We start from the raw sequence: 17,190 nt of genomic DNA, 5'->3' as shown, positions 1-17,190 counted from the left end.
ACCGCTGGGATTATGATAGCTTCGTGAGCTCCCACGGGGGAGCGCAGCATCCGCAGGCAGGTGTGGGTGGGTGACGGGAGCGTAGGATGGCAAGCCGCCCGAGGGAAAGGTGTTGTGCCCTCTGCAGGAGCTTAACGGTGGTTGGTCGCCCCTGGAGGTTAGTGTGGTACAGTGGCAGTCAGGCAGTGCTATCTCACCACCCAACCCTTCATGTACAGGTGCTACTCCACAACGTCACTGTGATCCAAATGATACGTCAGTGATTTTAGCAGCGGCTCCTGTCTCCTGTACCCACGTCAGAATGGCCACACAGGAGACAATGAATGAAGTCATTACTGAATAAAAACATTTCTCGTGAGTAACAATTGGTCAAAACAAAAGGGAAGAAGTACTTTATATGTAAAGGGTTGGGGGGGGGGGGGGAGGAGACCATGAGTCACGCTTGGCGTGAATAACTCATCCATGAAGACACACGACGACAAGACGAACAGGACGTGAAAAAAGCTGCATTTCACCCCACGTTATCGTCAGCAAATATAACGAGAAAAATATCACAATAGTGTTTACATGGGACGCTAATCCGGGAGCCTTGTTCCAGACAGATGTAAGCATCCAACTCGTCTCCAGTAATGAGTGACATCCGCTATCACAGCGACGCAGGCTGAAGGTTAGTGCGCACACACACCTGGTTAGGTTAGTGCGCACACACACCTGGTTAGGTTAGTGCGCACACACACCTGGTTATAAAACAGAGAACAGAGCAGAACGAGCATGTCTGGAAGATTGAGGAAGTGGGGATAGACGGAGGAGCCGATGCACTACACAGCGATAGAAATGACGTTTATGCATCCGCATGGGTTAAACCGGTAATAGGAAAGGATGGGAAGAACGATAATATCCCACGATCGCACACAATACCCAGGACTTGCCTTGGGAATGTCTGCGAACGTGAGGTGAAGACCTGATAGCACGATACAGCGAACGGTCACCAGCATACGATCCTTACAGGGGCAGAGGGAGGAGTGTATACCAGTCTGAGGGAGGAGGAGGTAGCAGGATGCATCAATATGTCAGGCAACCAGGGAGATACGAGAGTATGACTAACCGTGGTGAAGGTGACGGGGGTCTCCATGATGAACTGCCTCTTGGGGCGACCTTCCCTCGTCCTGTTGGGGGGCAGGCCGCCGCTTGTGCTGCCATTGTTGCTGTTGTTGTTGTTCGTGCTTTCTTTGTTGTTGTTGTGTTGGTCGGCGTTGGGCCCACGAAGGCCCTTGGCGCTGAAGGCTCGCTGAAGCCGCGCCGCTGTCGTCGACCGCTTCCTCATAAGTCCTTTCATCTTCTGCGGGAGGAGAGAAGGTGAACAGACTTGTCAAAATATATATAAATATGGAATCTGTAAGTAGTACATGGCAATGCTGCTCACAACAATACTCCTGCAGTAGCTAGAACGTACCATAGTTGTCCTATATGCAACATACCTTATCATATGCTAGGGGAACATTAGAGAAAATGGCGAAAATTATGTTTTTGATATCTCTCGTAACCGAAACTATGTATAATGTGTTTATATAGAGTCTATACGAGATGTTGAGATGGTATAGCTTCCCGTTTACAGACGCTGAGTAAGATCACAACCTACGTCAAGCATAAACACACTTATCTCATGATTATTGGAAATGTTCAAATATTTGGTTATTTCATTGCCTGCAACACACACCAGCTGAGAACATGAGGCTGCTATAGCGAAGATATTACGTGTTTGGTCTACTGTTTCTGTTCTCACGATGTGAGTCGTGGTTAAAGATGTCGCCGTCCTGTTTAAGCTCTGGCACCTGCCATGTAGCAGCCAGAGACGTGGTTCCCCTGGACCCCAGTAGCCAGAGATGTGGTTCCCCTGGACCCCAGTAGTCAGAGACGTGGTTCCCCTGGACCCCAGCAGCCAGCCACGCATTCCAAAAGCCGTCCTCTGTACCCTGCTGGCCTCAGTCACTCTGCCAAGATCCGTGTACCTCCTACACCCTGACAGGTGAGGAACTCATGAGTGACGTCTGTCACTCATGATGGCATTAACTGCACTCATTAATAATATCCTCGATCTTTATAGCCTTAACCAGCCGCATGAGAGATAGATAGTTATATGGAGAGAGAGAGATAGATAGATAGATAGAGAGAGAGAGAGAGAGAGAGAGAGAGAGAGAGAGAGAGAGAGAGAGAGAGAGAGAGAGAGAGAGAGAGAGAGAGAGAGAGAGAGAGAGAGAGAGAGAGAGATGAGTTTCATTCCTTGCACCTGGCGTCACTCCGCTCCCACCTGCGTAGGAACACTTGGTGACGCCGTCACCTGGCCTGCACGCAGTTAAGTGTCGCCCATATTCGTCACACACACACACACACACACCCATATAGCCTGGAGCAACACCTGACTGACACACCCTAACCGTCCGGCCAACACCTGCCCCATACACACCCGCGAGAGTCTTTCCACGAACCGTCTTACACACCTTCACCATTGACCCCCACCTGCCCGATATACCCCACTAGCTCCGCCTCCACTTGCCCCGCCAACTGTAAGCGACGCCTGCATTCCCGCACCACACACGATCTACAGTCGACGCCCAGTACTTGTCCGAATTATACGCACTGTTGTCACCTGACCACAAACTGTAGGTGGCTTCCCCCACATACTTATACAAGCGCGCGTCCTAAACACAGGAGAAAACGTTCTCTTTCACAGTGAGTCCTGATGACCCTACAATCAAAGTTCGAAAACCTGCCCCACCCCTTGCAGCGTCGCCTGAGGTACCACACACACACACACACACACACACACACACCGTGAGATCAGGTCCTCTCGCGTAATCAAGCACCTGTTCGTCAGCACTACAGGTCTTACGTGTGAAGCTTTACATGTTTGAGATTCAAAAGAAATACTTCATTGTCAACAGACTATGGCCATCGTCTCTTGGGCAACAAGGAAACACAGTCAGGGCTTCAGGGCACGCCCCTAGCCAGGTGTTCGCAGGACAGGCTTGATACTTGGGTGTGCGTGGTGGTAATCTCCCTCCCCCCCCCTCCCCACTCCCCCAGTAGCCGCTAACCATCCCTGTGGTTACTGGTGAACTCGTCTCCTCTGATCACCACACTAGTTTATAAACCAGGCTCGAGGACAAACCCCCACAGGAGGGGCCCCTGGCTCGACTAGCATTGGTCGGACGGTCTAAAAGTCTTATATCTGGAAGGCAAACATGGATTTCTAGGAAGTATATTTTTTCAAGAAAATGACATGGGTGTTAGGGAAAATATCCATCAGTGACGAATATACAATAACTTATCATGAGAAAAAGTTTGACCCATTTTTTTTAAAAATCTAAATCTTGCGTAATACTGTAAACCAGACTCGTATTATCTCGTACATGTACTCTAGTGGCGCATTGCTGACGAAGCATAACCCGCCGCCCTCCATACGGACTCAGGTATAGCTCGGCTTCGCCGGGGCATCACTACTACCAGACTCTTACAAAAGGAATCGGTAAAACACTGAGCCAGTGCAGGTGGCCCGAGCCGCGGGCACGCCACCAGTCAGCGCCACACACACTAACCAACAGCCTCCTCCATCATCTTACAGGAGTGCTACCAACCCTTTGTCGTTCTTGCATGAGGAAAATAACGCACGAAGCGCTGTTACCGTATCACTTTAAATGACAATAACACCAATGTCGGCTATACATAAGGATCATCCAATAACACTTAAAAGTCCCAAGTACGGTGATATAACCTCTGTGTCTCCCAGCTTAAGGGCCACTCCCACATATCCGACGCATGCAACACTCTCTGTAAGGCCAGGCTCTTCTTGCACTACCCACGATGTAATCAACCATCTGCGTCCCCCACGTAGAGGCCAGTACTGGAGAGGGACTGGAATACGCAAGTGGGAGACATTCAGCAGGATAAAAAGTAGTTTGGTACGATAATCGTCTGAACTTTAGAGTACAAATGGGTCCCAAGGTACTGTTTAACTTACGAATTCCTCACATTGAGTCCATTATCCTTTAAAGGTACTGGACAGTGACGCAAGACAATATAGGTACCTTTATGTACGTGTGTGGAATGGGCCTTTTTTCCCCCTCCATGACGTGGCCACTAGAGTATGTAAATGAAGTTGACGTCATTGGAGTGCTCAGGTGGCCAGGGTTTGGAACATGGGGCGGTGTTAGAGAACACGGAGAACCGGTTGTTACCACGGCAGTAAGTTCCCACCTGGGATGATAACGTGCGCAGGAAGATTCACTCTAATAACCTTCATATAAACAGTGTCGGGAAGGCTATGGCGTGTACAAGTGTAATCACTGTTAATATACAACTCCGCTCGTGATGAGTGTCTGGCTCCCAGGGCCCTGAAACCTGATATTCATGTGTGTGTGTGTGTGTGTGTGTGTGTGTGTGTGTGTGTGTGTGTGTGTGTGTGTGTGTGTATGTACCTGCGCTGCATGATTCCCATGACCGATTTATTTTTTTGTCTCTGCTTGGCGCGTGATGTTATGCGAGGCAAGTGCATGTGTGAAGGTATGGCTCGGGTGTGAACAATGTGTACAGCAGCCAGGGTGTGATCTTCTGGGTGGTGAGTTCAGCTGGCAAGCCTTGCCTTGTGTTTACCTCCGACGCAGCAGAGAGAGGACATGCATCTCTACAGGCGAGGTTCATTCTGGTGTTTGTCTGAATACGACCAGGATGCTTGTAATGTGTGCGTGTACGCAGCATAGTATTCTGGGCAGGTGAGAGGATGAGGGAGGGAGGGAGTTAGTGTGGGAGATGGATGGGAGGGGTAGGGAGGGAGGGAGTTAGTGTGGGAGATGGATGGGAGGGGTAGGGAGGGAGGGGGGAAGTGCGGGAGACAGTGAGAGGGGGAGTGGTGGTGAGGGGTGAAGCCAGACGTGGAAGGATGATCTCAGGTAAGACAGATGAGCCAGCAGCCTACGGCAGGGTGGGCAACCCCCCCCCCCCCCCCCCGCGCCCAGCACCTGTGTCTACCCTCCTTACACACCGCCCACCCTCCACCACCACCACCCACCCTCTTACATTAACTTTCCGACACACCGCATACCCACAACCCATCTTCAAACTGATCGCTAACGTGCTTAATGTCAACCAAACCTTCCATACTTCAACCTAATGAACTAATGTGGTCGTGGCATATGTGTGTTCTGTTTATGTTACTCATATGCATGTACTTTGATATCTATATGCACTACACTTAGTCCAAAGTGCTGATTTATGAACATTCCTAATATGTCTCTGGTCATCTATCAAAGCATCAAAGTTTTACGAAAATAATCTTTTGTGCTACATATCCCCGACGGTTGTCATAGTAATATGCAGTCGTCAGGTCTTACATAAAGAGTTCCTCATCCTGGGATACGTACTCCACACTTGCTACTTTGTACCGTAACCAGCCTACGAGGAATGGTGCTCCTCAGGTCCTTCCCATCCCAGGTATGTGGACGAAGGCAGTTCAGGCCGCGCATGCATTCTGACAGGTGCGCCTGTAAGCCTTCTCGCTGTTTTTGGTCTTGGTGACGGAAGGATACAAGACGGCTGCACGTAATGCCCGCCTTATCAATTCGACTAGGATACTGGTGTATCTTGACACGTCAGCCTCATACTACCAAGTAGGAAGAGAGAGAGAGAGAGAGAGAGAGAGAGAGAGAGAGAGAGAGAGAGAGAGAGAGAGAGAGAGAGAGAGAGAGAGAGAGAGAGAGAGAGAAGGTTCGTTTTCACAGAGGTTTTAGATAACACGCTTTTACGTTCGTTACAGCTGAAAAGGTGTCAGAAAAGGATACAGACTTAATGTTTCCCTTCGTCCAATATGGATAGTTACATAACCAAGAGACACACCAGACATTAGTGTGTTAGTGAGGCAGTGGATAAGCGAAATTAATTGTAAATGAGGCGAACAAGCCAGTCAGTGAGGAGCCCATGGCGGATGTGGTGAGGGAAGCTGGATCCTGAGTCAAGGGGATAACAGTGATGCTGCAAGTGTCAGTGTGTGGGATGGATGCAGACAGGGAGGGAGGTAGACCCAGAGATGAAGGTGGTGGTAATAAGGTGCAACCATAAGGGAGGCGGTCAGGTGATAAAATCAGGGCGCTGATGGCCAGATGGGGCGATAGGGATTTAGGTGACGGGAGAGGCTCAGTTGACAGGGAGACATGGGACGGGTGGCTAGCGACAGGAGGAGGAGGACGGTAAGTGTGTCAGTGTGCAGCAGTAGGCAGCGAGTGTCAACCGGGAGGAGGAAGCGAGAGCAAACTGCACAGGAAGTGGTGATCAGCAAGTAGACTGCTGACCACGACACCGCTGGGCAGGAAGGGTCACCACGACCCTAGTGGTTCTGCTGGGGTAGGGAAAAAAGAGATGGAGTTCTTTGCAGGAGGAACCACAGCAAAAGAAGCTATGGTTCCACAGGCTGGGGTAAGGCAAAGAGAATACTGACCCTAGCGGATGGATAGAAAATTTGCCCAAAGGAGTAATGGCGAGTATCAGGAGGAACCCGTGTGTATTTTCTGACCGACTTTCAAGAGACCGTAATCGGTGCCTTGGCAAGTCAGGCATAAACAGAAACAAACAATAGTACAACGCCATCATCAAGATGTATACGGAGATCTATGCCGTCATTCACAAACATAGGTAATCATGCCCATCAGCAGAAGGCAGCAACCATCAGACAAAGAGACAAACCATCACATTCCACAATACTTGGCCGACGACATTCTCCACCATTCCAGGCCCAGCCATACAAAGGTGGCTATCCTCGCCTCTCTCCCCTGCCCTACACTGGGCCAGATCGTCCGGGGTAAATGTCAGAAAAAAAGGTAGAAAAGTAAAGGGCAGCACGAGTAGGTACGGGACGCGCGCCGGTCGGCGTCCCATGTCCGAGGCGACACACATGTTCAACTACCGGAACCTTCCCTACGCAAGCGCACGCGCGCACCGCCCACCTTCCGTCCTCACAGTACACACGTTACTCCCACCCACCCGAGGAGCGCTCGACCACTCAACCATCGTGACCATCAGCTGTACCATGAATGACGATGGAAGGGAACCTGCTGACGGTTCTCATGCTTCACGCGTCACCAGCATCGTGGGAAGTCCACGCCAACAGAAGTAGCCTTAAATTACTTTATTATCGTTCGCCCATAATGATTACACACACACACACACACACACACACACATATATATATATATATATATATATATATATATATATATATATACTGAGCAGATTCAGACAGTAGCCACCCAAGGGAGTATTACCCTCCTGACTTTGTGTTGAAGTGATGACAGGAACCACCTTACACCCTCCGTGTCACGGCTGCTGGTCGTACTTTACATAAAGCTAAACTAACGAGTTAGCTTTAATATCATTCTCTTACGTAAAGCATACATTTTTCTCAGCTCTTCATCACCCATTTTTCTTCACCCTATCTTATATGAATGAATGCCGGAAATGTTAGGAACTCTGATTATATTAATCACTGTGTCTGGCTCCAGCAAAGCTTAGATTAATATCTACAATGAATCTTATGACTGGCTGAACCAGTTTGGATGAAAAAAAGACCACCACAGCCACACTTCCTTGTGGATGATTACTGGCTTGTGGCTAAACCATCTTCTGTTTTTATCTGTAAATGTGGTTGTGAGTGTGGAAGGCGCGTCTCTATTTACTGCTCTTGGATGTACGTGTCACGCCCATCAGGTGACACTGAGCAATATCACACATACAGAGGACAATTATATTACTTTAAAAAAAGACACAATTTCTCCATCACAGTCTTGAAGTTTCTCAATTCCCCTGCCGAAGCTTAAGTTTTCCAGGTAAATGCTTAGTCAAAATAACTGCTTACACAGTCACTTTATTTAGGTTTTTTTTTCGACAACTGCAAAGGTTTATTACTGGAAATCAATCATGGATAAATTCAGCGTTTTCTTAATTTACCAGAAGCGACCAAAAACAGTTCTCTGACAGTATCTGTGACAGTCTGGATATGTGCTACAAAACAGTCAAGTATAGTATACATTATGCATCTACGTCATAGCTACAAAAAAAAGCTTAATATCATCGATCGTTCCCAGAGGCACACACGTGAGTGAGCTGGTAGAAGCAATGAGGGGTCCTTGTGTAGGATTCTCAGAGCCGAACTGGAAGATGCTGGAGCGTCACATCCTTCCAGGTGAAAGAGCAGAAGTCCTCAGAATACTATCATCATCAGTCTCAAGTCTCGCTTTTCGAAATTTCTTATTACCCATCCTATAATTTTCTCCGATGACGCGATATCCACTCTGTTGTCAACGGAAGTAAAGGTAATAATCTTAAAACGTTGCCATCCAGCGTGTGCGAGAGTCTGGGTGTTTTTGTGTGTGATGTGTTGACATATTCTGTGAAAGATCTCATTCCAGAGGACCGGTCGTTTTGGATGTCTGGCCCCAGTGGTTCCTGACCGGCGGTACGCAGATCACTTAGTGGCATGCCAGCCAGAGCCGTCCAGATGGTACGTCGAGTCAGTCTCAAAGCTTCAACCGTAAGTTGAAAAGATTTTGATTTACATTAGAATTAAGGAATTTGCTGGACAGTCGATTTTACACATTCTTTACAAAATATCATGAACGAGATGTTCTTATTTGAAGTATATTACTATGTCAAGATATCTAGAAGTTAGGGTCGACACTAAGACATTCTCAACTCAAGAGTCATTGGGAACCACTGGGTCTAGTTTATGGTGTCAAGCTTCACGACCAGTAACCACCCGACTGCTCTGAATGTAAGTCAACTTACTGCAAAATGACAAGACCTGCATTACCTCACCTTAGGTAAGTAAAATTACATTAGGTTTAAGGAATGATATATGAGAATTATATTCATAATTAGATTCACAGCGTGTGCTATTGTATATTCTTAGCGCCTAATACATCTTTGGAGTTTCGAACTCATGATTCTGGATTCAACATGCCAGCATTCATCCACTACCACGGTGTGAGGCAGGCGACTACCCACACGACAACCGTCGACAACAGTGCCGGCGAAAAGGATTGGTTGAGTAAGTCGGCAAAATAAAAAGGTCTGTTGCAGATGGCGTAACTCCCAGACGATCACTCACGTAAACACTCCATGTGTCAGCTCTGGTGACCACAACGCTCATGTTCCAAATGTCAGAGACGTGCGTGTGTGTCTGTGTGGATCCCCACCAAGGAGGGAACGAAGAGAGCAACTCTAAACATTAAGAAAAAATAGGATGTAATAAATCTATGATAACACGAGTGAAAACTAAACTTCGCAAGGATGTTAAAGTTAGTGGGGGTGTTTACAATCCCAAAGGAGGAAGTCGTCTGGCGTCTTGTCACGTATGTGTGTGGAAGGTTTCAGGGGTCTACGACATTCCAGCGGTTTCCAGGCGAGGTGAAGGAGGTGGTGGTGACTTCATCTCACATGCCACTTGGATACTAGTATTACGTTACCTTACGACGTTGCTTTCGGGGGCCTTCTTCCATCCAAAGCTTCCATGTTGAGGGCCTGGTCTACCAAGCTGTTCGATGTTGCATGTCTTTATCTTGCATATGTTGTGCATCCAAGCTGATCCAGATCGCCTTGAAGAAATATATCCATTTTTTTAAGAGGTTACAATTCTTCCTGTGGTTCAGGTTAGATCTATCTGTAGTACGATGTTTAGACGTGCATCCCTCAGTGCACTCAGAGAATCCTCCACGTCTCTCTTCCTCTGCCGTTCATCTGGTACCTGGATGAGTATGTTTTCAAGGCAGGTCACGACACGAACACATCCTCTCTCAGTGGTTGCTACCCCTAGGCTCTCCTTCCACTTTGGGGTAGGTCACCTCGCCCTTTATTAAGTTGGTGTTACCCCTGAGCTACCAGTGGATATCATCCGAACGTTCTACCTAAACATGTGACTTTAGAAAGTTACCAACTTTGCAAATATTTCTCATGTGCATTTCATGGTGTATTTCTCGTGTCTTTTTGCAGGAGAGTACAGTTTACAACCTCTTCATCATTCCAAGTTAATCATCATGTTTTACTGCATTGATGCGGGCGGCGAAGGACTTTTGGATTATCTTTTCCTTTCTTTCTAAGTTCAACAGTTTCTCTGACACACAATATTTTTCCAGTCGGGAGATAAATAAGCACTTTGAACAGTGTCATCATAAGTCTCGCTTTCTGTATTGTGTAAGTTCATCAAATCAACCCCCCCTTTGCAGAGTCAGCAACCCCTTCCCTGTTGTACTCTTCAAACACATGACACTACGTTATTCCTCCTATACAGAGGTAAAACTGCTGCCCGTCTCTGGCGGTATAAACTGACGGTCTAGCTATTCGGCAAGAAATTCGGCGTTTGATATTACGCGGACGAGTAAATCAAAAGGGTGTGGTCAACTCTTGAAGTGTGTGAAACCAACAAGAAAGTGGCTTGTGGAAGTATGTGAACCAACAAGAGTGCGTTGGCTTGTGGAAATATGTGAACCAACAAGAGTGTGTTAACTTGTCGAGTATGTAAAAGAACACAAACATGATACGAAGCTTTTGCAAATCTAAGTAAACCAATAAGAACTCAAGGACTTTGGGAGTCAATAGAAAAATTGTTTTTGGATAATGTAAATAAACACATAAGAATAATTTTACGTAAATCTTGCGAGTCAAATATGGATGTTAATTCCTTATTACTGGACTGGTCCAAGGATACTCTGGACACTGGGCGATGCCACCTCATCCATGTTATGTGAAAATTCTTACTTCAGTTCCCACGTTACCACCATCACCACGACGGAAGGGCAAGGTAGGAAGAGGTAGTCATGGACCAATCATACACTATACAAATGGCCATGGGAGGCTTGTCATGCTCTCTGCATCCATGACTAATGGCATGATTGAGGATGATCATTTGCTGTATTTTCGGGTAAAGTCTCCCATTATTTGGCGGGGACGTGTGGAGTCCTTGCTGCTCGACATTGAGGTGATCTGAGGAATCTGACGTGAGGAAGTTATTGAGGTTCTTTTGAAGGCCATGTGAATAACGCCAGTGAATATCTTGCATGCCATCAACTGGTTTACGTAAAAGGTTTCACCGGAGGCCATTACCTGGGAAGATGGTGCGTCCTTTACAGTACCAAACCAATGGTTCCTGCCCTCTTAGCTGGACTGAACACTTCACTGCTATTGTCATACATTCCTATGATCTTAATATTTTATATTCCTTTCTCCTTTCGTAAATATTGCCTGACGCTGATATCAGATGGGACAGGTATTCTAGTGTGTATATGTATATATATGATCAGCATGTAAGTAATGTACCATATAATGACCTGCCGTCAGTCATCGATCCTGCGGTGTTCGTTACCCAGGGTGTCGTCGTCTGGAATGTGTCGAGCAAGTTTCTCCCCTTCTGAGAAATAATTCACATGGCCACAGTGAACAGTCCTTGGGAGCTGTTTTTACCACAGCTTTCACACCAGATGATTAATCTAGCAGCTCGTACACAAACATGGCTTTGCTCCTCCCTCCTTCCCTCCCTCATCCCACCTTCTCCTCCTCCTTAAGCCATGGTTAGCAGCACGGGCCGCAGCCGGCATATACGTACACACGGACACATGACACTGTTCTTTACCACAGAAGAATAGGCGATCCAGTGTCTGGAGACTTAATACACGTCTCTTTTCACCAGGTTTATCTGTTTGGCAGAAAAAAAAAAACTATTACAGCCTCTCACGTAAGAAGATATCACTGAAAGACAACTTTTTTCTTCGTGGGGATTCCTTGTTCTGAAGTATTTGAAGCAAAACATGAATTATAAGCACAATGCACCGGAGACTAGCGGTAATGATCTTGTGCTTGTGTCAGACGTAATCTTAACCTCACCACATTTTGTTACTATAAGGTATTGCCTCATTAATGTGTCTCACAGTAATTACCCGAGCTGCGATGATTCTCGTTCAGACAATTATCTGGATGATAATCCTGACACAGATTCAAGGAATGACGTCATGCAGGTTGTGGGGGATGATACAGTTAGCCAGGGCAGGTGGAAGTACGTAGAGTCCTTGATGGTCCCAGTGAGGTGCGCCCACACCCGAACCCCGCCTCTTCCTGCACACACCACCACCACCACCACCACCAGCCTCCTCCTCCTCCTCCTGCTGGTGGCGTTGTGACCGCCTGAACACATCCCCAACGCCTTCACTACACACACGGAGATCACAACGTAGAAACACTTCACTTACACTTGCACGGGCGCAGTGCTTGCGAAACCTCCTCATGTTTTGTGTTTGTTATTTCCTCACGAGGATTTCACTTGGCGGGAGCGCCATCAGCAGGCGTGGCAGGGCTGTCGCCTCCCTCGGTACTACTGACGGAGCAGGTGGAAGACTGAATGTAATGCCGCCGTCGCTACCGCCCGCGGTCACTTTCCTCGGGTCCGGCGCCAGCCACAGCCAGCCACCTGCGTCGCGGCACCAAAGCTGTGTGCCACACACTGTCTCATTCACCCTCACACCCGCTGCCTCACTCACTCATTATTACCTCAACTGGGTCATAAATCTCTGTGTCGATCTTCTGAAGCCACACCCGACCCCCGCGAACTGCCATAAAACCTTCTATTACTCTTGCTAAATAATGAGAGCAAAATCGTGTCAAGAAACTTCAACTAAAAAGTTTATAAACTTTATGTTCCACGAGACACTCGCCACGCAATGTATACTGAATAAAATGAGAAAGAAATACTATTTTCCGCCTATGCAGGTCAGGTACTTCCCATACCGAGCTTGGAGCCAGGGAAGGAAGGTGCGGCAGAAGCAAAGATAATACAATGATTGTGATGCAGACATACGGGGCAGCGGGGCGTGGACAAAACAAGCCATGTTTACCGCTTGATTATTACAGACAATGCCAAACAGAGCAACTGTCGGACCTTAGTCTGAGTAAGAAAAAAATACAAAATCATCTCGACATCAACAGTATATTCGAGTCTGGACGGCATATATGGAGGTGCAGGAAAGAGTAAAGGCCAGCAGGTGTGAGACGACGGATGACAATTCGAAACACCTTCGTGTAATCGTATCGCCACGGATCTACAACGATCAGATAATAATTTCTGAAGTGACGGGTGTGTGTGTGTGTGTGTGTGTGTGTGTATGTGTGGTGATTATATATATATATATATATATATATATATATATATATATATATATATATATATATATATATATATATATATATATATATATATATAGGTAATCCTCGAGTATTTCTTGAGTTGAGTTTTCATTGAAAAGAAGTCATGAAACTTTTCGGTCCCAATTTGTTAATTGTATCTCTATGAAAAAAAACTGCCATGCATGCTACCAACCTGCCTTACGTTTTCCCATGAGGATTTAACCAGCACAAACAAACACCGAAACTCGTCAGAAGTAAAGAGAGGAAATGTAATATATTTTTCCTTAAAGCAGATAACTCCAATATGCTCATCAGACTAACTGCAGAGCATGGTCAGGCGAATATCAACGACCGTTTGCGAGAGTGAGGTGGATCCACGAGTACAGACGTAGTTCTGTAAAGCTTAGACCAACAAGCATTTGCATACTCCGTTATTCATGACGAAGGGCGTGGTCGTTCGGTGTAAGGATGGAAAAATAATTTCATTGTGATGGTTCCTTGGTAGCCTGAGGAGTGCAATACTAAACTTTACAAGATATTCAATAACGATGTTTGCGGAGAAGTGCAGCTGACGTGGACACATCATACACATTCCTTACCAGAGGCACCTGAGGTACCTGTAGCAACCTTGAGGAACCTCGCGTCCTAAGGCAAGCCTCGCTCACTGTTATCAAGAACAATGGACTACCTTGACTTTGCAAATCCGGGCTATGGTCGCGTCTTGTGACGTTACGTCTCACATTCGACTGTGACATTTCTTTAACAGAATGAAAAGTGTCAATTACGGGAACATGTTTCATAAATGTACGGTTGCGGCGTAACTGAATGTTTATCATCATACAGCGCGAGACAGGTGGTCCAGTAACTAGACTGTCTGTTTACTGGTTGGCAGAGAGAAGTCGGTAGGGTAATAACTTAAGGAAAGTTTAGGTTTTCGTAACCATCCCTCGTGGGTGTGATGCACAACTGGTCGTTACGTAAGTATCATAGAATAAATCAGGGATCAGACTAAATGACAACACAACATGATGAAAGACTTGTAATAATCTATTTATAACTACCTATTCGTCTTGTACGAGGAGGGTGTTTTACATTCTCGAGGGTGCTACCTTCTGCCCTGACTGACTTGTTTCTATTCGAGATAAAGCTGGACGACCAACCCTCACGTGCACGGATTCACGTACGGAATGAAGAACTCAAAAAGTAATGATAAACTTCCTCTAAACATGATGACAACTCCGTCACTGCTGGCACGGAAACCCTCGCCAACTCTACCTAAAAGTGAAATCTACTGGTGAAATTTCCCACGAGAAATCCAATGTCTCCTGACCACGTCCCCTGTGACAAGCCAGGGCGACACACCTACCACACACCTGTCCGCGTGTAAAGCCAAAGCCAACGCCTCCTCCTGTATTTTCCCCTACCTCTCCCACGACCAAACTGGTCCTCCCTCCATCAACCTTCAGACTCCAGCCAAACATCACAGGAAGCCTATAAACAATATTTTTATTTTCTCATATCTTTCTTTAAGTCTCAGGCTCTCGTTATGAAGTAGAGTCCTCACGTCTTAGATAAAATATATACCAGTGTGAGAGAGGAATCCAACAGGTTCTGGCAGGGTGAAAAACCCGTCTATTAAAAAGGGTCAGGTTGTAGCTGTTGGGAAAAACATGTGAAGGTAGAATTCCAGAGGTTAGCGGCGCAGAGGAGAGAAACAGACATGGCAGCGACCCACACCGGAGTTGCCACAGCAAGCGTCATCATTGGAGTTGTCATGGTATGATTTTTCTCTCAGTCTCACAACTGTTTTCTTTTCTTTTTTTTACTAGTCTACCTCCTCCTTGCCAGCTGGTGTCCAGATTTCAGCAGTGACAACAGAAAGTCCGTCTACTGCAACAGGACAACAGACTGTTTCAGTAGTTGCAGCATATTACCATTTGGTTCATAACTTCCATTTCAGTAACGGTAGATCACCGTTTCATCAGCGGCAATATGTCAACGTCTGCTTCACCATAGTCATCAGGTTATTGCCTATTGCGCCATCGGCAGCAGACGCGGGTCTGTCTCAGCAAGGGCAGCAGAACACGCTTTGTTCAATCAGTAACCGAAGATCGTGGCATTTCAGTAGCAACAGATCCCAGGGTTTCGCCACCTCAATCTGATCACCAGATGTTGAACTAGAGGTACAAATCACTGACTACTTCAGTGATAGATCACCTGCTGCTGAAGCAATGGTGTTCTGGTCTGTCTCTCACATTTACAACCCTCATCAACTTCCACTCCCCTCGTCCCCTTCTCTGTCGTGCTCTAAAATCTTCTTCTCCCTCTTCCTTCTTCCGTACTATCCTATAGAATCTTCATCTTCGTCTCCTTTAGTTCTTTCCTCGTTTCACCCTTTCCCCCGCCACATTTTCCTCTCACTCCGACCTGCGATGGGTGTCGTCAGCGCGCGGCAGTGCCTGGGGGGTGCGACTGACAGTCATTATCAAACCAGACCAGACTGTGCCAAACCTCGACCATCTATTTCTTACCTTGCGTCCCAGCTAAACCACAGGAAACAGTAACGTGTTGAGATCACTACCACACGTCCAGACCCAGTAATTTCCTAGAGTCTTCGCTTAGATAAAAAACAAGGATGTGCGTCCCGGGATCAAAATGCATTAGAGGTTGAGCTAATCTAGATGAGGATGAAGATGGATAGAGGGTGTTTGTTTTGTGATGAAGGAGACACACACTAATAGTGATATACAACAAAGGCTGCAGGAAGTCATCAAGACAGAAACAGTGATACAATGTTGGCAATTATGTTGTTAGGCGGTAATGTAAGAGGTAAACGATGAATCAGACGACTGTCCTGTGAGAAGACAACACACAATATCAAAACACATTCACACACATACGTCTGTCAAGGAGAACAAGTGCTGGTGTTAATTGGGTGCTCCTTAAAGGAATGAATACATAAGTCACAGGTGAAGGCTGTGGTGGTTGGCTGCTATTAACTATAACTACTTCCAGACCTATAAAGTGAACGTAAGGCAAAGAAAAAAGTGGTCAAGTCGACAGACCAGACTATGCGAATCTGACCCGAACGACTGATTCAGGAATAGTAGTGGTATGAAAGACTCTGGCAGCGCTGATGTAGAGGTTCTGAGAGATTCTGTATGAGAGGTAAAGTTTTGACTGTTCTAGTACTCAGTGCTGATGATGGTGTTGGCTGTTCTGGTGCAGGGGAACTGAGAGTGAAGTGGAGGTATTGACCGTTAGATATAGAATATTCTTACCATTTAACCTTTTAGATACGTTGGCGTGACCCTTAAGGGTCAGGTCATAGGCCAAGCCATCATATCCAAGGGTCGTGCTTAAGGGCCATATAAGTCGTGTTCAAGGAGTCAAAGTGTACGCGGAAGCAGTGTCAGGCACAGACTGGTGGCTGAAGTGAAATGCAAAAATGCACGATAAGGGAGTGGCCGGAGGTGAGAGACGCGACATCAGTAGCCACCGGAAGAAAGAGTAGACACGACTTTCTAATATGTGTGATTGTAATTGGACTTTCAGATGAGGGCGATAACCGCAAACCATATTGCCTGGTTTGCTGCGAGTCATACTGACTGGTATTCCTCGCACTGCACAATGCACCGTTCGCACAGTATCCGATTCACCTCACAGTGCACGTTCGCCATCTCACAGTACAGTACAGTACAGTACGTGAGTCGCCGCTTGTCTAGTGGTCCACTTCAGAGTTTTCATGGAATGTCGTCTACCATTCTACAGTTGCAAGCTAACAGCTCCCACACCACATGGCTCATCAGCCCAGGAAATTTGATTTTCCTTAGTGCTCATCTCATGCCACCACAGTGCCAAGTCTATCGTCCCCGTCTATCCTGGTTTACCATATAGTTAATATGTGGTTTACCAATCGACAACCCACAAGCTACCTGGTTTACCATGCAGATAGCTTGTGGTTTACCACCCCCACAC

General features: G+C 46.7%; 1 protein-coding gene across 1 annotated transcript in view; it reads right to left on the bottom strand.

Moving 5' to 3' along the window:
• The window catches only part of LOC139763875 (uncharacterized), a 614,186-nt gene that overhangs the window by 20,917 nt on the left and 576,079 nt on the right, over window positions 1-17,190 (bottom strand). The window contains 1 exon segment of the mRNA XM_071690265.1: window positions 1,106-1,339. Within this exon segment, the coding sequence (XP_071546366.1) occupies window positions 1,106-1,339 (234 nt within the window).

This window comes from Panulirus ornatus, chromosome 3, assembly GCF_036320965.1.
Source record: "Panulirus ornatus isolate Po-2019 chromosome 3, ASM3632096v1, whole genome shotgun sequence".
Lineage (NCBI taxonomy): Eukaryota > Metazoa > Arthropoda > Malacostraca > Decapoda > Palinuridae > Panulirus > Panulirus ornatus.
The sequence above is the reverse complement of the archived record's forward strand: the minus strand, read 5'-3'. Positions and strand labels throughout refer to the sequence as shown.